Genomic DNA, 24329 nt, shown 5'->3' with positions numbered 1-24329 from the left:
GTTAGCTTTATGTCAAACTGGTTTAGCAACTATTGGAACATGATTAGAGAGTTTTGTGCAACTAATGGGGGCATAGCCAGGGAAGGGGCATGGACAGGTCAGGGCATTCCCAAAATTAAGGCGCATTGTTATAAAATAGGGTCTTTTATGCACTCGACTGCCATTAGTTGCATACCCAAATCAAAAAATCACTCAAAAAGTGTAATAATAGAATTCATACTTATGGAACAAACACACTTAGAATTCAAAAATATGCTCAGAGACATGAAGGCAAAAACAAGGAGCCACAGCCACAAGAGAAAATTGCCTCACCACCCAATCATCCAGTGAAAAACAAAGTTCATTGATGCAAACTAGCATAGAAAGAATTTTCTTCTACTTTGAGCTGTTACAAGCAAAACACTTAGCTTGATCAGAGGTTCCGACGGGGCCCGTTTCGAGTGGCACACTCAGCAGACTCTCAAAAAAGTGGTGGTGTCTCAAAAATTCATGTTCCATTCATTCATACGAGCCTCCTCCACTGATTTCTCCAAGGGCCTCTGATCAAGCTAAGTGTTTTCCTTGTAACAGCTCAAAGTAGAAGAAAATTCTTTCTATGCTAGTTTGCAGCAGTGAACTTTGGTTTTCACTGGCATCTATAATATGCAATGATTGGGTGGTGAGGCAATTTTCTCTTGGGGCTGTGGCTCCTTGTTTTTGCCTTCGTCTCTCTGAGCATATTTTTGAATTCTAAGTGTGTTTGTTCCAAAAGTATGAATTCTATTATTACAGTTTTTGAGTGATTTTTTTTTTATTTGAGTACGTTTCCCTTTAATCACTCTTTCTAGTAGAGTACCAGTTCTCTGGTTTTCCCCATACACAATTGGAATTAGTTGCATACCAGCATTTACATCAGGTTTCAGTAAGTTTAGATCTTAATGGCTCCTAACTTTGGCCAAATTATTTAGGGCTCCTAAATCTGTCCCCAAGTGACTTGCCCATGATCACAAGGAGCTGCAGTGGAATTTGACCAGGTTTCCTTGGTCTTCAGTCTGCTGCTCTAAATTATTAGATATTCTTGACTAAGAGCCTCCTGTAGGTTTTGCAAATGTCCTAAGTTTACATAAGAGGCCTAACTCATTGTATGGCATATTTGATCTTTTGGTAAATCCCTGCCACCTAAGCTCAATAAGTACCTTCCTGAGATGAGATGTTCCTGAGCTTCTGAGAACATGAAAACCAAATATTACAAGTAACAAGAAAGGTAAGTTTGTCAGTATTCTTTTTAACAGTGTTTTCTCTCATACAGATTTTGCTCAGATGTGGTCATTCTTCTGATGATGACGGTTGTCATTGCTAGCGTCCTGGAGGCAATTCTGAAACTGTTGTTTTCATTTAAGCACACTGGTGCCATGTGCTGGGTGCCAGTTCTATAATGTGAAATTGTGGCAGTCTTTGGGTGAATGTGATTCACTCCTCCCTGAATGTACATAACAGAATATTGTTTTTATTAGTCTTACTACAGAAGATTGGACTCCCAAGGAAGGGTTTACATGCCTAAACACTGACCGTGTTGGGTCCTTTCTACACCAATTCCTTACATCTCAGTTGATGTACATATAGGGGAAAATTCTATAAGAGGCGCTTAATTTAATTAGTACATTGGCTTCAATTATGAACTTTTAACAAGCTCATAATTAAAAAAATTAATTGGGTGATAGGCGCCTATCTTCTTAGGAATGATTCTACAAAAGATAGGCACCTAACTCCAAAGTAGGCGTCTTTAGAGATGGAGAAGGACTTAGGCGCGATTCTCTGAAGAACTTGGGCACCTATAATGTAGGCCTTTAAAACCCTGGCCTACATTACAGGCCCCTAAGTTTTAAATTAGGCGTGATTCTGTAATAGGCGCCTAAGTGTATGATTGACAAGAGATAGGCACCTAATAATAATAATAACTTTATTTTTCTATACCGCCATAGTCAAGCGACTTCTAGGCGGTTCACATTGAAAGAAGGCTGGACAGTCAGTGAATAACAAGAAACCTATATTATAGGCGCCTATCTTTTTAGATGCCATTTACAGAATTTTCCCCATATTATATGCTGCAATCAAGGTTGACAATCGAGACTGATAATAAAGCTCATTTGGATAATGAGTTTTATCTGACCCAATCCTTTTTGTATTTTGGCTGATTCTATAATGGCATCTATGTACCAAGATGCCATTATAGAACACAGCTAAGTTGACATGCATATTCTTCAGTTTAGGCATGACCATTTATACCAGTGGTCTCAAACTCAAACCCTTAGTGGGGCCACATTTTGGATTTGTAGGTACTTGGAGGGCCGCAGAAAAAATAGTTAAGGTCTTATTAAAGAAATGACAATTTGATGAAGTTCTCTTTGGAGAGAGGATCCAAGATGGCGACGGAGTAAGTCGCGTCTGCGAGAGGCTCCTGCACAATCGGCAAAATACTTATTTGCTTGTCTTTTTTCCTACCTTCGCTATGCCAAAGCGCAGGAGAAGACAGAGGGGCATTCTTCCAGCTTTCTCTGCCTCTTCGCCGTCGACGCAGACGGCGATTACTACCTTTGCCGTCCCAGTTGGAGCGGGCGCATCCGCAGACCGAGGGGGGCAGACCTCGATCTTGGAGGGCGAGACGTCGCTCAGCCCGATGGGGCCTGGAGTTCCTCCTCGCCCCGGGATGGGGTCGGGAACATTGTTTGCAGCACAGGAAGCTCCGGAGTTGATGCCTCCGGCGGCGCTGCAGATTTCCCCTCTGACCCCGGATGAGGTACACAGCTTGCTGGCTTGTTTGCAGCCGACAATGGAGAATGGAGGAATGGAAACCTGTAATGTTACAGAGAAGGAGAAGGTGGAATCCAGTGGAGTGATTCCCGGTACAACTTTGCTTCCTCCTTTGATAAGACCAGAAGACATGAAGGCTATTTGGAGTGGCTTGGAATCACTATACAAGGTATGCTCTCAATTTGTCACTTCAGCCCAGAGTACCAACCTACAGCTTAAGACTTTTGAAGAGAAACTTCTAAAACAATCCGATAGAATGGACAACTTGGAAAAATCTGTGACTGAAGTGAAAGCTTTAATTAACTTACAATTGAAGGATAAAAATTTACTTGTTAGAAAATTGGAAAATTTGGAAAATGCTAATAGGAGTCTGAACCTTAGACTTTTAAATTTTCCTATTTCCAAATTCCAATCGGCAAGAGAACTGTTTCATTCCTTCTTGAGATTAGTACTTAAATTTCCTGAAAACAATTTACCACCGTTACATAAATCATACTATTTAAATATTCCTAAAGAGGATAAAGGAAAAGGAACCGTAGCAGGAGATTTAGATCTCACAGCTATCCTGGAAACATCTCAACAAGAAGAAATTATGGGAAGAGCAACCTTATTGGTAACCTTTGTTTTCCATCAAGATAAGGAAGCAGTTCTTCGTCTATTCTATAAGACTGATAATTGAGAATTTCATGGTTCAAAAGTCTTAATTTTTCCTGATGTATCAAAATGGACTCAAGATAGACGAAAGAAATTTTTAACTTATCGTCAGTCAATTTTGAGTATGGGAGCAACTTTTCAGTTACGTTTTCCCTGTAAATGCTGTGTTACCCATCAGAATATTAGATATATATTTTATGAGCCTGATCAGTTGAAATTTTTCCTTGAGGGTAAGGCAGCTGGTTAAGCTCCAATTCCCTCCATGCCTTTTCAATTAACCAGGATGATAATTTAATTTAATTCAACTGTTTAATCTCCTAATATGAATGAACATTTATTGAAAACCAACTTCCCTTGGAGGTGTAGGATTTTCTCTCCCCAGTTTGTGGACTATGAACTTAGTTAATCTTGTGAATTTACAATTTATATGTTTTTTTTTTTTTTTAAATGTTTATTTCTATTATATTGTTGTTTAACAATTTGTAAAACTTATAAATAAAAAAAAAAAAAAAAAAAAAGAAATGACAATTTTGCATGAGGTAAAACTCTTTATCTAATATGATAAAATGCTAGGCCGCGCATGTGCACTAAAAAAAACGTGTTCCCTGATCTGTCGCGAAAAGACGAGTGCGCATGCGCGGCCCCGGATCACGAGAGGAGCTGCAACGGCGGCTTTCAACTAAAAAAAACAAAAAAATTACACAGCTGGGGTAGCCGCTCTCACCTGACTCTCACGGTGCGGCTGAGCGCTGGCGGCCGGCGAACCCTAATTGCGGCGGCGGCTTTCAACTACAAAAATTTTAAAAAAAATTACACAACTATGCGCATGCGCGGTTACTACCTACGTCACACATGGCAACTCAGCTGGGGCAGTTGGGGCCTCCCACGCCGCGCCCAACCCGCTCATACAACTTTCGCAAAGGGGGAGAGGAAGGGCCTTTGAGACCGTCCGCGACAGCCCCTGCACCCTCCCTCCTCTGAACGTGAGAGCGAGCGTGCGCGCACAGGGAAGACACGGGGAGAGATGCGCTGCACTGGCAGGGGGTTGGAGAAGCGGAAGAGGAGAGACCGGTCTCCGAATGCGTGTGAAGAGGGGGGCTCTTGGAGTGTGAGGCCAGCGGAAGACGTGTGACACTCCCCCTGTGCTTCCCTCCCCCTTCTCCCCCGCAGAACAACTTCCGAGGGAAAACACAGTGCGACTCATTCAGTTCAGTAGATTTAACCTGCTGGACTTGGCTAATGCTGCATAAACACCAACCTCACCTTCTCCTCAAATTGGCAGGGCTCATTCACTACCCAAATACCTCTCTTCACACTCATCCAGTATGCTTCCGACCCAGACTTCTCCCCTCCTCCCACTACACATTTATTACTCGCCAATGTCTTAGCAAACTCACTAATCATTCTTTACTGCCTCTCCCACTAATTAATGTTCCCACTAACCCAATTCCGTTCCTCTCTCCATCTGATTCACACTCTCCCAATCCCTCCATCCACACTTATTTTCCAACCACTACTCCTGATCAGACACTCTCTCTCAGTCTGACCCAGATTCTCTACTGCCCTGGCTCCATGTGACACACACACTTCAAAACTGTTTCCCATCCTAGACTGCTGTGACATTCACTCAATTGCTCTTTCCTTCCACTGCTCTGACAGACCCCAAAACTATCTTCCTCCTCCCATCCAATTCATTTGTTTTCCAACTGCTCCCTCAGTGACCACTTTCAAAACTCTACCCTCACCCACCCATAAGCATCCTTTTTTTTACTGTATCTCCCCAACTGCCCTGCTCCCATTCTACCCACAATCTGGCACACTTACTCACCCAACTGCCACCTTTCCTAGAATTCAGCACACTCAATTCCAAACCACTTCACTCCTCCTCACGGATCTGACACAACTGCACAGGGAAATCTAGGAGGAGGGAATGCTGATTTGGCTGGCTACTGCACAGGGAAGTGGAGGGGGGGGAAAGAAATGTTGCTGCATAGGGGACAGGGAGAGAGACAATAGAAAGAAAGACAAATAATAGGAAGGAGGGAGACAGAAAGAAAAGAAGAAAGACACAAGGGCAGGGAGTGAGACAGAAAGAAAGAAAGACAGACATACATATATTCTAGCACCCGTTAATGTAACGGGCTTAAAGACTAGTAGTTTATAAATCTTTCCTTTAACAGTTAAAGGAAAGATTTATAAACTATAAAGAGTTTTACCTTAAGCAAAATTGTCATTAATTATTTTTTCTGCGGCTCTCCAAGTACCCTATTTTTTCTGCTGCCCTCACATCTTTCCTTTCTCAAAACTGACACATTTCAATCACTATATTGAAAATAAAATCATTTTCCCTATCTTTGTTGGCTGGTGACTTTATTTTTCTGTGCTTTTAACTATGTTTCCAGGGCCTTCTTGTCCTTTGACTGTTTTTCTTTCCGTCTTCACTTTCTGCCTTGCGTCCATCTTTGGCATTAACTTAATATTCAATTTTTCTGTTTTCTTTTCAAAATCTACGTTTCCATGGCTTACCTTCCCTTCTATCTCTATCTTCTTCCATCCCTATTTCCATGATCTGACATCTCTTTATTTCTTTTCTCTCCCTCCCTCCTCCCTTCCTTCCTTCCTTTCCCCTGGTCTGGCATCTGTCTCCTTCCCTCCCCCAACTTTTTATTTCTTTCCTACCCTGCCCCCTTCTTTCTTTCTCTCTCTCCATGCCCCCTTTCTTTCTATATGTCTGTCTTTCTCTCTCTCTCCGTGCCCCTTTTCTTTCTTTTTTTTCTTTCTCCATGCCCCTTTCTGTCTGTGTCCTGTCTCCCTTCTTTCTATCTGTCTCCCTGCCCTCCCCCAAGCCACCATCGGAAAACAAGCCGACGCCAAGTTCTTAGTTCTCCCTACTTATCTTCCCCAGCAAGGGGCTGATCAATTCTCGCCACCCGACATCAATTCTAACGTCGGAGAGGAAGTTCCGGGCAAGCCAGGCAGCGATTGGCTGGCCCAGAACTTCCTCTCCGACGTTAGAATTGACATCGGGTGGTGAGAATTAGTTGGCTCCGCGCTGGGGAAGATAAGCAGGGAGAGTTAAGAACTCAGTGTCAGCCTGTTCCCTGATTGCGGCGGTGTTAGCCTATTCCCCGATGGTGGCGGTGGTAGGCTATTCACTGGCTGTGGTGGTGGCCTGTTCCCCAATGGCGGTGACTTGGGGGAGGGCAGTGAGAAGGGAAGCATGTTGAGGACCCCTGCTTTAGGTGAGCCACGAGCCGAACTCAAGTGGCTAAAGAGTCGCAGTTTGCCGTCCACTGACATAGGCCTATGTGAAGAAACACCACCACAGGAGAAATCATAGGGGGTTTAAAAAAAAAATTTCAGTGGGACAGATAATTGCAATTTCCAAAGAAACACATTTTTCACATACTTGCCAAAGGCCTACAGACCTACACTGCAACCGCCACCACAGCCTGGGATGTCTCGTTGCTTGGTTCCAGTGCTTGTGGGTGAGCTGCAGGGTAGAGTGAGCTGTGCTGCAGGGTAGAGTGAGCCGTGCGCTCCGGATCTGGGCTGAGAGGGAGCGGAGGGAGGCTGAGATCGCGAGATGCACAGCGCAACCCGGAAGCCGCTAATGCCGCCTAGAGACGCAAGCCAAAGCGGGTGGAGGGAAGCTGAGACTGGGAGAAGCACAGTGCCACCAGGAGGCCGTTTGCTGCCATTCCCTCCGACGCAAGTCATTTACAGCACTTGCGGTCTGTACGCGATTGTCCTCTCCACAATCAGAAAACTTGTGAAGTGGAGAGGACAGATTGCGGGCCGCAAAATAGTCCCTGAGGGGCCGCATGCGTCCCATGGGCCATGTTTTTGAGACTGCTGATTTATACCATGTCAGTGACAGGTGTAAATATGCATGTCTACATGTACCAAGAGGTGCATGTAACTGATAGCATTCTATAAATAAGTTTACGGCAGTGGTCTCAAACTCACGGCCAGAGGGCCACATGCGGCCCGCCAGGTACTATTTTGAGGCCCTCGGTATGCTTATCATAATCAGAAAAGTAAACTAAAACAGTTTCTTGATCATATGTCTCTTTAGCTATAAATTACAATATTATTATTAAGACTTAGCCAAAAGGAAAGATTTATAAACTGTACAGAGTTTTACCTCATGCAAAATTTATTTAATAAGACATTAACTATTTTTTCTGAGGCCCTCCAAGTACCTACAAATCCAAAATGTGGCCCTGCAAAGGGTTTGAGTTTGAGACCACTGGTTTAAGGTGTACGAGTATCACTTGCAGACACACCGATGGTCCGTCAATGATCTGCCCAAATCTACACCCTCTGCAGTTATGTGCTATAGCATAGGCTAGCCATTCTCAACCCAGTCCTCGGGGCACACCGAGTCCCATCAGGTTTTCAGGATATCCACAATGAATATGCATGAGATAGATTTGCATGCATATCTAACTCATGAATATTCATTGTGGGTATCCTGAAATCCCACCCCAAGGACTGGATTGGGAATGGCTAATTTAGGCTCTTATTTATAGAGCAAATGTGTTTAAAGTACATTGCCTCATAGCTAGTAATTATTGGCAGCGAAAAGCACATACATGGGACATACATTTAGGTACCATTTTATAGATTTACCTCTCCTGGTCTGAGCTCAGGCTTTTCCAGATAGTAGATGACTTTTCCTGTGCTTCTCTTGCATTTATTATCTGTATGATTCAGACCTCAACCTGCAAACCTCATAAATTAATCAGAAAAAAAACACAGGAGGCCAGGTGTGACCCATACAACTGTTATATTGGTGTCAATCTAAAGAAAACAATGATACATTGCTTTTGAAAATTATCAAGAAATGTAAAAAAATGCATTTGTCCTTTTTTTTCTGTTTGTTTGGGTAGGGAGGGAAGAAGAGGTCTGGGCGCTGTCAGAAAAAAACAAAGCAGAATGATGCTGTCCTCTACATAACAAGGGGATTCCAAAGTGTTCCTTCGGCTGTCCCCTCCCGACTGGAAAAACAGATCAGCCGCCCGTTCAGCAGCAGCATCTCCAGGTGAACAGGCAGAGATGATGAGGAAAAGGTCTGTGTGCAAGGAAACATCAACTCCCCGAATCCTTTAGTCCCACCTCTTCAAAATGTTGGCCAATCAGGGTACGACATTGAAATCACACTCAGTAGTGACTGGCCAAATATTACCCTCAGCAAGAGCCAGGAGCATTAGTTCTGTTGTAATGTCCTTTGCCCATAGTGCAGTTTATCGAGCCACAAACAACTCAAAACAAATGACAAGACATGAAGGCAATTTCTTATCTCTTTTATCTTTTCCTTTTTTCATATAGATAGAAACCACTTTAGGCTTTAGTTTGTTAAAGGTTTAACCCAACTATTCAGTGGCTGTGCCAGACACCCATACCAATACAAAGAAAAAGGAAGAATATTCAGCCACTGACTGAACCAGGTGGGATACCGACTGCAACCGGATCCACATTAACTGGCTAGGAGGCAGTAGCTCTTTGCTCAGGCCTAGAGTGGGAATTCCTTGAAATGGAATGCCTCTTTTCCATGAACATGAAAACTGGCACATCTGGCATCAACAAGTTTTGTCTGAAAGCCCATACAGTGGTTGTTGTTGTTTTGTTTTTGTTGGGTTTTTTTTTTTTGTTTTCAAATGATTGTGAACGTCTCTACCTTTGGAGGAAGCCTCTACCAAAATGATTCAAATCAAGATTCTGTAAAGATTCTTTGGTAGAGACCAAGGTTTTCCCAGTCCTTGTGGACCAGGAGCCCTGAGAGCATGATGGTGTCAATCAAATTGAAATAAAACAAATATGGATAGAAATTAGAGATCCTATCCATTCTATAGGGAATACCATCTACCTGTGAAGATGAAAATTCATCTTCCATAAAATATGTCTACAAAGTACTGGGGAATGGGAACCATTCTAGATGAAAAAAGAATGAAAGTCTATAAATAAGGTTGATTGGGTAAGAGGGATGATGTCAATGAGATACAGAATGGAGCTGTGGTTTTCCTACACTGGGAAAGCAGCACAACTGATGAGAAGCCTGTAGGTTAGGGAAAGTCACATGACAATACAGCAGTGAATGCTCCCACCAGTCCGTGCTTTAGTGCTCTGGGAATAAGTGCAAGAAATGGTTCATTTATCTAGCTCATAGAGTCCAGTACGGGAAAAAGAGCTCTTGAAGATGCCCTCAATCCACATGAGTTTTCTAGTTTAGAAAATTCAGTGGTTACTGAGAGCCTGTGGTTTTATCCTAATGTTACATTTTAAATGTCTGCTGGACCAGAATGATGGAGGAATGCATGGCTGAATCCTGCAGCCCTGTTCTTTCTGTACTAGAGTCATTCTAAAAGCCCTGCAATGGCAGCAAGCTACTAGTAGCCAGGGAGATTCTGAATGCCTGAAGCAATGACTTAAAATAAAAAGTTCACTTTACACTTTATTCTAGAATTTTGGTACGTCTTTGCATTCTAATTTCTGAAGCAAAAAATTTAAAATTGCTAAATTTCTATAGGCACCAAGAGGGACTGTATCATCTAATCACAGGTATAGGGGAAGCTACAGGAATCAGAATTAAGTGGTCTATATTTTTATAAAAGTACCCCTCCCCCCGGGACTATTGTTAGGTTATGGATCTGGTATACTGCCTCTAATTAATGATTCTATTATTTAGGGTGGATTTATCAAACACCCTTAGTCTTACTGCTTAAATTTCTAGAGGTACAGGAAAATGGGTTTAATATTTTTCATTTGCTTCACTTTGAAGCTGAACTGTGTTTTTGGTTCTTAGGTCAATAAGAAGTGCATTTATGAAGGCAATAATCTAATTTCTTGCCAGGCCTTGGAATATAGTGTCCAGGTTACAGCATACAGTAACTAGTCTACGTGTTTAAGCAATTGAGTATAGCAAGACTGATGATTTTTGGGGCAGTGTGAAAAATTCTGGTTCAAAAAAGGGAAAGTAGCATCAGAAACATTTCTCTGTGCAACTTTTTGGAACTTATTTAGGGCATAGATGGAAGAAGTTTATGGGTGTTTCAATTTTCCAGTAGTAGATTTTTCAGCCATTATAACCCCTGATAGAAATAGCATGTCAACATTACGCATACTCCTCCGAATTCTATAGAGTGTGACCAAAGTTGTGTAGGCATGTCAATCGATTAACATGACAATCAGCACTGATAATCACCAATTAAGAAGCAATTACTGGCACTAATTGGAATTTATGTGCTAACTTTCTAGTGTATTCTACAAAGTGGATATGAAAGGGGGGTATGGGCGGATCATGGGCATTCCTAAAAGTTATGTACACTGTTATTGAATGGGCCCAATCTATTCACAATTTAAGCACAGGCATTTATGCCTGGCTTTCAGTGGCGTAAATGTCCACACCTAAGGGCTCCTCTTATCAAGGAGCGCTACGGGGGTTAGCGCGTTGGACATTTCATCACGGGCTAACCCCCTGCGGCAAGCCAAAAAACTAATGCCTCGTCAATGGAGGTGTTAGCAACTAGCGCGGCAGGCGGTTGAACACGCGGTATTCCGCGCGTTAACCGCCTACCGCACCTTGATAAAAGGAGCCCTAAATGGACAAGTGCTACGCATATTCTATCAACTGTGCCTAACTCTGGATGTGGCTTATAGAATAGAGCTAAGTGCAGATTTTTTCAGTGACATATATAGAATTTGGTCCATTGTCTGTGACATGCATGTAGTGACTATCTTTTATTTGGTAGGGAATCAGCCATTATCAGTCCCCCCAGAAAGTCAATACCGGTGACCAGGAAATGCCTGGACATATCAGTTGGGGGAAAGACTGATCTTATTCAGTTACTATGAAAATCATAACAATGACCTTAAAGACCATAAGGTCTGGATATGCCTTTGACTGGAGTATCCCCAGCATGAGTTACCAAGTATTTAGATCAAGATTGCCTAATTTGAGTGAATGTTATTTCCTCCTTCAAGGACTGAGTGATCAGGATACATCAGTTGAAGTTACTGGAGTTTGGTGCAAGTAAGCGAGAAAATGGTTAGTCCCTGTTGTGGTTTGCTGGTGCCAGTTCAGTTTCCAGAAATTGAGAATCCAATTTATATCAGATTGGCTATGCATTGCACCATCTGTAAGAAAAAAAGCATTTATATAAAATGAACCAAGGGAAAGGAAAGGTGCCAAACACTGGGAAAGATGTCTTTTAACATCCGTACGCAAAATACTAATCAATTCAACATACATCTTCAAGGGAGAATGAACACAAGATATGCAAAATCAGTCATCTGAAATCCATTAATGGATTACAGAATAGTTACTTACACAATGTACACTGTTAAATTGTACAAATTAAAAAAAAAAGATTTACTTCCCTTTTTCCCAACCACATGTAGAAAAGCACTTAATAGTCCAAAGGTAAAGCTTGGCACACTCTGAATACTAAAGGATTTACATGCAGCAAAATATACATTAAGTGATTTTGAAACAAACTAAATTCAATTCATAACACTCTCTTGCCACAATTGCAATTCAATTTTAAAAAAATATTTCAAAAATACTGAAACTGACCTGAATTCAAGTATTACAGTTTCTTCAACAGAAACATCATCAATGCAAGAAAACATCACATGGAATATATCAAAGAGGAAATTATTCCTGCTGGATTTTTTTTCTTGAATTTTTTTTTTTCTATACAATTTATAATGTCTACACAAGTCACAATTTTATTTAAAATTAATATTATTGCATTGCTTTTGCATATCTTGTGGAACAGAAAATGCAAAGAGTTACTGATTCCCTTATCAAAGCAGAGACATTGGCTGTTTTTTTTTGCATTCAAATGACCCTAGATTCAGTTTTCCTGCAGGTAACACTAGAAAGTGGACCGTTGCGCGTGCACATACATACAGCAACACACACCATGCAAGCATACACATGTGCGTCTAGGCACTCTGACACTCCCACATGCCCTCACACAGACCTATTACTAAAAAAAAAAAAAAATCTATTCCCTCACTCCAATGTGCAAGACTATATCAAGTGCATTGCCTACTATCTTTAAATTATTTATATATAAAAAAGTTATCAATTAGTTATCATCAAACTAAAAATAATTTCTTGGTGCAGAAAATGGCAGGTAAAACTCAGATATTATCATGAAACCTACTGAATTTCAATGGAAAAGTGTTTATATAATACAATATAACCAAATCAAATTTACATTTATAAAAGTGAAACAGAAGGTGGTTACAACGCTTTGTAAACACTCCTTCCTCCATTTGCTTGTATCCTGTCTCTAAAAAATGAAATAAAAGAAAATAAAAAATAAAACAAAGCAACTGGACCATGCCTTCAATAAAATATCAAACTGCAAACGCCCATAATCTCACTTTGAAAAGACCTGGTTGCCTGAGCCCTGTGGGGCAGAGCTGGCTACCTGAGCTCTATGGTCTGCTATATGAAAGCTCTGACTGCCTAGCAGAGCTGCCACCTGCTTTTGGGTTGGTTGGTAGAGCTCTAGCCTGTTTGGCCTCCAGCATTTTCTATTTGCTTCGATCTGCAGCATTGCCTTTTGCCTCTCGTGTAATCTAAGGCAGTGCATCTTTTTCATTTCTAACGAGGTAATCTGCAACATCAGAAGGCCAACATTTCTTTCAAAATCACAAGAGTCTTGGCTCTATGGAGACTGTGAGGCTCATACAGAACATGTGCAAAATGATTTCTTTTTACAAGCAAAGTTGAAAGACACCCGTTTGATGCAGGGTTCTTTTCTCTAGGGCCATCCACAGGAAGCAGAGCATCTCCTTCGCAGTCAAGAAGCAGCAGTTGTTCCTTGTGCAGGGACTGAAAAAATAGAGGGCACTGGCTCTCCTCTTCACTCTTTCTCCATGGAAACATCATTCTGGGATTGGACTTACATCTGGAAAGATTGCTCGTACCACCGAACTCTGCAACTCATCCCAATGAAAATGAATGAAGAATGCTGTTCTGGTTACTCCAAGTTACGAGAACAGTGAGGCACTTCTGAAACAAACCCAGTAGGAACATTGAAACAAAGAAAAAACAGCATCGCTTCTGCCCTGCAACTACAGGCTGCTGACACAAACCCTGCTGTCCTTGAGCTCCTCCTCACTTTTTATACAATCTGTGGTCTGCTGCCCCACCTCCTCCTCCACCTCCAGCTCCAGCTCCAGCTCCATCTCTACTTCCTCTTCTCCGGAACTGTCCTGCCTTTGGTCCCTGCAGTTAACAAAAGGCAACAATTTTCCACTGGAGCTCTCCTTGCTGTTGTCATTGAGGATGTTGTCTGCTGCATTTTCTATCTCTTCTATTGTCATTTCACAGGCATCTGCTAGCTCTTGGGTGGTGGCCTCTATGAACTTTGGATCTTGAGCAAACCGCACGAGTCCTTCTGAGATCAAGACCTTCATTTGGTTCAATGGACGAGCAATTGGGAAAAAAAGAAATATGAAATTAATATTGGACTGTCATTATATCCATGTCAATTTCATTATCACTGCTCGTATCCCCATCACTATATCATAAACATCCATACCATAATTGTATCTATCACTGGTATATCCTCAGTTGACAAAGCTCCCATCATCATTACATAATTAACATCACTGTCATCCCATCTGTAATAGCATTAACATAAATCACATCACCATCATCATTGTTATCTCCATAGCCTTTACTACAGATATCAGCCTCCTTAGAGAAGCTGTGTATAAGTCCAGATTAAGATGAGATCACTCCTCTACTGTTTTCTAATAACACCTGATTCAGTATAGCAGTCTACAATGTTAATATTTGTTGTATTTCTTGATTGTGTTTCTTCTAAGGGCTGGCATTTAAAGTTACTGTTGACTGTGATCTTCAATGCTTCATGACTTTATTGACTTACCGCTTCAACAAGGCTACCAGCACTGCCATGGAACTGCCTCACATTGTCTTGTATTTGACTGGGGACAATTAGGGATGCCGGTCTGGTTCTTCTGGTGTTGCGATTAGTGCTGTCTGAGTGCCAAGAGCTGCAGTTTACTGAGGGGAGGCTACTGTTCAGTTTCTCACTGGACTCTGTCCCTTCAAATTGCAGGGTTGGGATGGTCTGCTGTGGCCAGCCACGGTTACATGGTGTAGCAGGTGGTGTGGTGCACATCCGTGAGAATGTTGTCGGAGAATGGCTTCTCCGGAGAAGAGGACTCAGTCCTGCCACTGCTAAAGCCTGTGGACAGAGAACACAGTACATAAATAAAAGTGTTTAGTAGAACTGTCCGTGAAGGAAGTGCAGGAAGTGTAAGACAGCAGGTTTAACACAATTTAGTATGAAAGTATTTATTTTCAGTAGTTTTGCACTCTGCTGTTCACTGATCAGCCCAGACCTTTCCCTAAATATTTTTCTTCCAGTCCCACTGATAGGAATAATAAAGAAGGGGATCATGAACAGATCAGAGAAGGTTATCATGCCGCTGTACCCTCACCTGGAGTACTGTGTCCAGCACTGGTCACCGTACATGAAGAAGGACACGGTACTATTCGAAAGGGTCCAGAGAAGAGCGACTAAGATAGTTAAGGGGTTGGAGGAGCTGCCATACAGCGAAAGATTAGAGGAACTGGGCCTCTTCTCCCTCAAACAGAGGAGATTGAGAAGGGACATGATCGAAACATTCAAGGTACTGAAGGGGATAGACTTAGTAGATAAGGACAGGTTGTTCACCCTCTCCAAGGTAGGGAGAACGAGAGGGCACTCTCTAAAGTTGAAAGGGGATAGATTCCGAACAAACGTAAGGAAGTTTAAATAAGTTAAATTTCACATACACTCAGAATTGTGTAATCTGACCAAGAGCCGTAGCTCCTATAGCCGAACGAAGAAGCAAAGAAATCTCTCACCTCACTTCATATATGAATACAAGACTATTCGCCCTAAATTCACACAACTATCAGTTCCTTGGCATTTGAGTTGCTTATATTATCCTCTGGGTTCCTTGAAAAAGAACCTCGAAACATGGTCCATGTCGGGACCTGTTGAAACATTCGAAAGCTAAGTGGGAATTTTCTTCTCCCTCTCTTTTTGCCATTGAAAAACAGTTTTATTGTTTGAATAGCATGTTCACCAACATTTTTTCACAAAAGTCATACATAGTGATGGGGCGATGGGTTCGGCTATAGGAGCTACGGCTCTTGGTGGATTACACAATTCTGAGTGTATGTGAAATTTAACTTTTTTATTTTATAAACTAGATATATAACTTATTTATTCACCTTGAATTGAGGAGTCTTAATCAGTAGCGCTATATTCAACCACTTTGACTCCCTAGTCTTTTAGGTTTTGTTAGACAAACTTCCCTGCTTTATTTATTGTGACAACCTCAGAATTAGGCACATTTTTTATTATGCCCATCCATGTGTATAGAATGTACACATTAAACAACACCTATGTGAAATGATTGAAGAAACATCCAAAATCAGGAAAACTTCATAAAATTAGAAAATTGAGGGGCCATGTACATTTTGTTAAAATTCCATGTTTGGTTGGTGCTGCAAAGTGAAGGATTACCTACCTGCTGGTGTACCAGCTGTAGCTGCGGGAGCACTGCCTTCTGAGAGGAGTCCTGGTTTCTCTGTCTTTTCAAACACTCTAAGTGGAAGGATGCTCTTCGGCCTACAAAGAAAATTGCACAAAAAATAGTTGTCATTTTCATTTCCCAGTGCAAACTGCAAGTTGGTGTTAATATAAAACTCTATTCCATCTCCACAGTATCAAGAAACTCACGAGCACATCAGTATATCAAAACCTGACAGGCGAGGTAATCTATGTAATAATTGGAAGTCTCTTTAAACCTAGTACCATCATTGGTCCTAAAAAAAACTCCTTTTCCCTAGAGATATGGATACACTCTTATTTCCTTAAATTTTCAAATATACTGTCCCAAAAATCTTTCATGAAATGTATTTCAAAACTATATAACAAAATTTAATTAAAAAATGCCCATTTATCTGTGCTCATCTTCAAAGGAAGTCTTTCCAACAGTCCATTGTGCCAGAAGAGTATCCGGGCTGCTAAGCCCTTATGAGTGGGGAAGATTGCTTTATGCTGGTACCTTGCTAATACTGTACAGTGCTCCCCCGGTCATTCGTGGTTGGCGATTCGCGGTCCCAGTCATTTGCAGTATTTTCCGACTGCAAATGACCGGGCAGGAGAGGGCAGCCAGAGAGGCAGGAGAGAGCAGCCGGAGCACCGGCAAGTGAAAGAAATCACTCGTGGTATACTCCAACCGCCTCTTCTTGCACTAAAGTCGGGCCTCACCAATCAGGAGCTGCTTTGACATGCAGCTCCTGATTGGTGAGGCCCGACTTTAGTGCAGGAAAAGGCAGTCAGAGCATACCGCAAGTGATTTCCTTCACTTGCCGGCGCTCCGGCTGCCCTCTCCTGCCGCCCTCTCCGTATTCGCAGTTTTTTAACATTCACGGGGGTTCCTGGAAAGGAACCCCCGCAAATATCGGGGGAGTACTGTATACCTGCTCCATGCCATCTGCTGTGTTAACAGTATGTGGTAACTATCTCCATGCTAACTGTTAAGAGGCTTTTCAGTCCATTCGATGCTTTTTTCAGTATTAACTGTTTAACATGGAAATATGTGTGTGCTCTCTAGGCACTGCATTAACAGATAAGTGTGGCCATTCCTGTCTTGAGCAGTAAATAGGGCCACTGAATTAGGCTAATAGTGACACCACCATCTTCTTCTAGCAAAAATAAAAAGTTTACCTAATGATGCTGAACGAAGGAAACCCTTCTTTGGAGACTGGCAGCTATTCTCTCTTCTGTCATCCCTTTGGTGTCCACCAGATGGAGTTAGCTGTCTGTTTTCATCATCCTGGTATGACAGCCTGAAAAGGAATATGTAGATGTTTAATCTGGATGTCCTTTATGAATATAGGTACATGTCCATGACATCATCTTTAAAATAAGAAATTTAATGCAGTATTGTGATTCATTCAAATGGATTTCTGGTAGTATCCACTTCCTCCTATATTCTTGGCTCTCTATAACAAGGTAAGGCTCTAATTTTCTAATGTTACAGTGAGTCAGCATATGAAACATGAACCAATGAAAGCTGGATGTGGTCAAGTATGAAATGGAATCCACACAGCTTGATCTGCTGGGTGTCACTGAACTGAAATAAACTAGCATCAGGCACTTAGAAATGTAGAGAAGCTAAAGTCAGAGGAGAAAGAGGGGCAGATGTGGAACTTAGCTAGTATTTCCAATGTGCTACAAAATGAGACATAGAGAAATACTATAGCAATGCATGCAGGCAAATACAGTTCATGGTTTATTAAATTTAATATACTGCCTTTCGTTGAAATGCGGTTTACAGTAATAAAATTACAGAACTGAAGCAGAAAATGTAACAGAAACAACAAGATCAATTTTCCTTAAAGTTATGAGAGTTGAAAATTCCAGCCTCAAATTGGAATACTAAAAGATGTTCCGCGATCTATGTTGAGCAAAGCTGGGAAGATCAAGAAAGGTGGAAAGAATATATTGAGTCATATCACAAAATTTGAGTGGATAAACAGCTGCTTAAACCTGCACCTTACGGTCAATAGCCACTGATGATGAAAAAAGTCGAAGCAGCACTGGGTCACTGATGGCATTCCCATCAAAATATTATGGCAGTGCATCACAAACTGTGTGCTGTGGCACGCAAGATTCCAGGTGTGCCACAAGACATTGGGGAGGAGGAGAGGTGCCGGCGTCAGCTGACTGCCTACAGGATGTGCCTCTCGCGGTAAGAGGCATATTTTGTAGGCAAGTCAGCCAGTGCTGGCACCTCTCTTCCTCCCTGGCATCTCTCCTCCTCTCTGTACCCTTTATTTTTCGGCACCCACCTCCCCCACTGGCATCTCAGGGCCCTGTCTGGAGAAAGTGGAGAGGGACAGATTCTTCAGGCTAGCAGGGACATCAAAAACAAGAAGGCATTCAGAAAAACTGAAAGGAGACAGATTCAAGACGAATGTTAGGAAGTTCTTCTTCACTCAGAGGGTGGTGGACACTTGGAATGCGCTTCCAGGAGAGGTGATAGGACAGAGTACAATAATGGGTTTCAAAAAAGGCCTGGATGACTTCTTGAAGGAGAAAGGGATTACAGGGTATAGATAGGGGGTTACTATTGAGCAGTAGTGGCTCGTGGCCAGTAGGGGGTGATGTCTATGGGACGGTAATGGAATGGACATCAGGACATGATAGTGCAGTATTTTTGTGGAATATTTCTACAAAAGGGCTGGTTTTTTGTATGATTCTGAGTAACTCTAGTTAGATACAAGCATATGTGTCAGTTAAGGCCACGCCAAATAGAAGCGTACGAAAAACTGGTGAATAAAAATCTGATTATAGATGTAGTCAAGGCCAGAAAAACACACTACAGATTAATATTAAGGGAAAGTATAATAATATTCTTTTTATGTACTTTACTATTAGGCTAGATCATGGAGGAAATCAGGATATACATGGACTCCATTTTGTTCTCTATCTTTCTCTATCTTCTGTGTCTTGGACTCCATTTTGTGTCAGTGACTTTCTGTCTCTGTCAAGTCTTTGTTCAGGTTTCCCGCTCTTAGCTTTGTGGTTCTAATTGATACCAGATGTGCCTCAGGCTGGTTAGAAAAAGTATATCAGATTACGTATCCTAAACTAAGATATAACATGTATTAAATCTGAATGAAATACGAGTTATGAATCAAGTTATGAATGTTTGGGGCCCCTGAATGTGTGGTATGAATGGATTTGTAGTACTTAAAATGCAAGGGATTAAAAAAAGAACAACATCTGGAAATGGTTAAGTCAGAATCAGTCAGCTCAGGGAGAGGGGGAAAATAGCCCCTCCTTTCCTCTAAGGCTGACCAATCTTCAGCACCCTGTTAACAATTGTAGATTCTCTTGAATATTGGATATGTAATAAAATGTTAATGTATATTCAGAAATGAAGGTAAACAAAACAAATGTAATTTCTGAAACTTTTAAACGTAGAGAAATTTTCTTTGTCTAACTTTTAAGACTACCTCTGTTAATTTTGATTGGCTGACAGCCAATGATGTCACACTGAGCCAAAGGTATATAATGGGGTGCTTTGAAGTATAGAGCTGAGCTCATTATCAAAAGGCCAGCATTTTGGCAACTATAACGACCTCCCACAAACCAACTGTTAACGCAACTATGCTTTATTCTTTTGAGTTTCATAATGGAAACATAAAAACAATAACTAAATAAATAATTATGTTTTGGTAAAACCTTGCGTTAGCGTCATTTTCCATGTTTTTTGTTATTTTTCACACCTAGAGTGAAAGCTAGCAACTTAATTGGCAACTGCAGCTTTATGAGTGCGCAGGCATCCAATGCCCATGTTCACTATACAGGGTGCTTCAGGATTAGGGCATAAACAATTCAGGTGGTGGGAACTTACAGGTCAAGGATCTGGAGGGCCGCCGCGGGAGCAGGCTTCTGGGCACGATGGACCCCTGGTCTGACCCTGCAGAGGCAATACTTATGTTCTTATGTGCATGATGTCATCACATCGCCATCCACGCACTTCCGGATGCCCTCGAGCCGTGGCCTCCAATTTAGTATGCTGTCGGCTCGCAAAGTAAATGCAGTTGTTGCAGTATTTAAAAGGGTTTACTAGGAAGTTTGGAAGATAACATCAAGATTGACTGACTAGGAAAAAAACCCAGTGTTCATATTAATACTGAAGAAAGGAGATTGAACTGACTACGAAAATTATTGCACAATCACCCACACACCAGTAAGATTCTACTCAAGTTTAATCAGTACAGACTACAACCATATCTGGAACAAGAACTTCCTTAAGTTCAAGCAGGGTTCAGGAAAGGATGAAGAACAAGGCACAACATCACAGAAGTGAGATAGAACCGTGAAGAGATGAAAGGATACCACAATATCTACTTATGTTTTAGTGACTACAGCAAGGCCTTTGATTGCATAAAACATGAAAAACTCTGGCCATATTAAAAAATCAGGGTGGTGAGAGGATAGTCGGGGCTGAAGTCGGGCTGAAAAGGGCAGGACAGGCCGAGGAGAGTCGGGGCTAAAGTTGGGCTGAGAAGGGCAGGAGAAGTCGGGCTGAAAAGGGCAGGACAGGCTGAGGAGAGTCGGGGCTGAAGTTGGGCTGAAAAGAGCGGAAGTTGGGCTGAAAAGGGCAGAAGTCGAGCTGAAAAGAGCAGGACAGGGTGAGGAGAGTCGAGGCTGAAAAGGGCAGGAGAAGTCGGCAGAGAGCAGGAAAGGTCGTGAGTGACTGGTCTCCACCAGTTGCTTCTTTTTGGATCAGCCAGCTCAGTCGGTGTTCCTTGAATCGCATCCTTCCTACTTTGCATGCCGTTTATCCTCATTTGCATGTGCGGATCGGAATCAGATAGGCCACAAGGTTAGTGAATCGGGTTGGGGTCACAAACCGATCGGTACACAATTGGTTTGCTTAGTGAATCTAGCCCTAAGTGACTTGCCCAGGGTCAAAAGGAGCTGCGATGGAAATCGAACCTGGTCCTCATCCAACTATATATATATATCTATCTATACATATCTATCTATCTATCTATCTATCTATATAGATAGATATATATCTATATATATATAGAGAGAGAGATTTGTTAAGAGCTTACATTTCAGTGGAGAGTAGGCTTGGTTCACTGGAGAAATCTGCATCTTCATTCAAGTTCTCATCATAACTTTCATCCTGAGCTAGTTCTTCTCTGCAGATGATTGGCAACCGGCTGTCTTTGGAATAGGAGCTGACAAATGAAGAATGATGTTTAGGTCATCGAGGTACAGATAGGCTTTAACAGCATGCATAGATTGTAAGAACTCTGACACACAGTAATATTCACATGAGCTCCATTTGTGCACATATGAACATGTGAATATTTCACTGTATTTCATTTGTTGAAACTCTAACATGAGCACACCTTCTAATGCATGCTGCCTCTTATAAATGCACACTTTGGGAACAACGTAAACACACATTTTCTTACCTGTACATATATTTGATTTGTTAGTCTCTCCACCCCTCCCCATCTCTGGTCCGCAGTCTGCAATATTTTAGCAGAACTTTAGTACAGATCTTAAGATCTGCTTCTGTAGAAGTATTGTGAGCAACAAAGCTGTCTTTTGCTGAGGACAAAAATGGGGATTTGAAGTGTCCATTAGAGAATGACACAGTGATAAAATTCATCACCTTTCCCATCCCCGCAGATAACTGCGGGAAACAATCTCCATGTCATTCTTTAAAGAGAGAGGGAAGAATCAGAGTATGAATGGGCCCAACCACTGACCCTCAAACCTTGCATTGAAGAATGATGGTGTAGAAGGATTGAAGTTGAGATACACTAAAGAATGACAAAGGATTGTTTCCCGCAGTTATCCGTGGGGACGGCAATGGTGATGAATCATGTCAGCGTGTCATTCTCTAGTATCCATTACAGGTAGAACAATTCAGACACAAAAATAGACAGTGCTAAATCCACATTATATTGGTCTGTTTTGCCATAGACATTTTACTGATGCACTAACGTAGAAAGCATTAAGGGGATAATTTTATAAGGAGCTGCCTAAGTTTAGGCCAGTATTTTAGATATTTTTGGACATGTACAACATCGGTTCAACGAATGGCCACCAGGATGGTCTCGGGACTCAAAGATCTCCCGTATGAGGAAAGGCTGAATAAATTGCAGCTATACTCACTCGAGGAACGTAGAGAGAGAGGAGACATGATAGAGACGTTTAAATATATCACGTGCCGTATTGAGGTAGAGGATGATATTTTCTTTCTTAAAGGTCCCTCAGCCACAAGAGGACATCCGCTGAAAATCAGGGATGGGAAATTTCATGGCGACACCAGGAAGTTCTTCTTCACCGAAAGGGTAGTTAATCATTGGAACGAACTTCCACTTCAGGTGATTGAGGCCAGCAGCGTGCCAGATTTTAAAAGGAAATGGGATACACATGTGGGATCTCTAGGGGGTAAAATCAAGGGGGTGGGCCATTAGAGTGGGCAGACTTGATGGGCTATTGCCCTTTTCTGCCGTCATCTTCTATGTTCTATGTTTCTATCTTATAACAGGGGTGCCCAAAAGGTCGATTGCGATCGACTGCTAGATCACGAAGGCAATGCAAGTCGATTGCGTTGCCTTCGCGTTCTACTTGCTCAGAAGCGCCGAGCCAACCAACTTCCTCCACCTGAAGTCAATTCTTACATCGGAGAGGAAGTTCCGGGCCAGCCAGAAATGACGTCGGGGAGAGGAAATCTGGTGGGCCCGACGCTTCTGTGTGGAGAAGTAGGGAGAGCTTGGGGGGGTGGTGGTGGTTTGGAGGCCTGTTCCCCGATGATGGCGGCAGTGACTTGGGAGCAGACAGGGAGACAGAAAGAAAGAAAGGGGGTATGGAGAAAGAGAGACAGACAGAAAGAAAGGGGGCAGGGAGACAGAAAGAAAGAAAGAAAGGGGAGGGGGCAGGGAGAGAGGAAGAAAAAGTTGGGGGAGGGAATGAGGTTTAGAGGAGAGAAAGGATACAGCAGGCTGAAAGGAGGGAAGAAATATTGGATGCACAGTCAGAAGAATAAAGTGCAACCAGAGACTCATGAAATCACCAGACAACAAAGGTAGGAAAAATAATTTTATTTTCAATTTAGTGATCAAACTGTGTCCTTTTTGAGAATTTATATCTGCTGTCTATATTTTGCACTTTGGCCCCCTTTTACTAAACCGCAATAGCGTTTTTTAGCGCAGGGAGCCTAAGAGCATTGAGAGCAATGCAGGGCATTCAGCGCAGCTCCCTGCACTAAAAACTGCTATCGCGGTTTAGTAAAAAGGGAGGGGGTATATTTGTCTATTTTTGTATAGTTGTTCCTAAGGTGACATTGCATAGAGTCATCTGCCTTGACCTCTTTGAAAACCTGCGGAATATAAATGATAATTATCATTTTCTCTGCAAACAGTGTGCTTTGTATTTTTTAAAATTTTATTGTTGGTAGATCATTTTGACTTGGTCATTTTAAAAAGTAGCTCGCAAACCCAAAAAATGTGGGCACCCCTGTCTTATAAAATACTGAATAGCCTGAAAGTATGTGTGTAAGTTTCATGGTATGTACTTTCACGGTGGGTGTGAATAGGGCTGGGGTTTGGGTAGAGTACATGCTTGCCCCCAAATTCTATAAATGGTGCTCAAAATTGTGCCCACAAATTTAATTGAGTAATGAGCCAATTAGTGAAAGTTTCCAAGTTTATTGGCATTAGTTGGCAACACTTTGGCTTTTTGCATGCATTTTGCTAAGTGCTAATCTTTAAAGATGTGCAGGTAAATTTTTTAGTGCACAACCAGAAAGGGGGTATGACCATGGGAGGGGCATGGATGGGTCAGAGGAACTCACTAAAGATGTGCACAATATTATAGAATTCAGGGGATTCACACTAAGTTTCAGTTGGTGTATATTTTAGCAGAACTTTAGAACAGATCTTAAGTTGTAAAGTCATTTAATTGGGCATGGATTCCGGCGCTACTTGTTATTCTGTCGGAGAGCCATTTATACAACAGTTCTCGGCATTCATTTTTTGGCACCCAAATTTGGGCACTATTTACTGAATCTACTACTACTATTTATTATTCCTATAACGCTGCTAGAAATACGCTGCGCTGTACATTAAAACATTCAAGACACAATTCCTGCTTAGAATAGCTTATAATCCACTCTACAGTCATGACAACTAGGGGTTTGGGGAGTTCAAGCATGAATGTCTTACAACGAGTGGAGGTTAGGAGTTAAAAGCAACCTCGAAGAAATGGCTCTTGAGCCTGAATTTGAAT

The 24329-nt window shown here is 41.9% G+C and overlaps 1 protein-coding gene across 22 annotated transcripts in view; it reads right to left on the bottom strand.

The window, feature by feature from the left end:
• Positions 1–8219: 8219 nt before the first annotated feature.
• Positions 8220–24329, bottom strand: part of CACNA1C (calcium voltage-gated channel subunit alpha1 C) — a 1333094-nt gene continuing 1316984 nt past the window's right edge. For all 22 annotated transcript variants that reach the window (XM_033951116.1, XM_033951118.1, XM_033951120.1 and 19 more), the window contains 5 exons: positions 21134–21262; positions 17223–17344; positions 16018–16118; positions 14361–14681; positions 8220–13878 (listed from right to left, as the gene is read on the bottom strand). In XM_033951116.1, the coding sequence (XP_033807007.1) occupies positions 13540–13878; positions 14361–14681; positions 16018–16118; positions 17223–17344; positions 21134–21262 (1012 nt within the window). In that variant the 3' untranslated portion in view covers positions 8220–13539. The remainder of the gene's footprint in view (positions 13879–14360; positions 14682–16017; positions 16119–17222; positions 17345–21133; positions 21263–24329) is intronic.

The sequence above is a fragment of the Geotrypetes seraphini genome, chromosome 7, assembly GCF_902459505.1.
Source record: "Geotrypetes seraphini chromosome 7, aGeoSer1.1, whole genome shotgun sequence".
Taxonomy (NCBI): Eukaryota; Metazoa; Chordata; class Amphibia; order Gymnophiona; family Dermophiidae; genus Geotrypetes; species Geotrypetes seraphini.
This window is presented reverse-complemented; position numbering and strand designations above follow the sequence as displayed.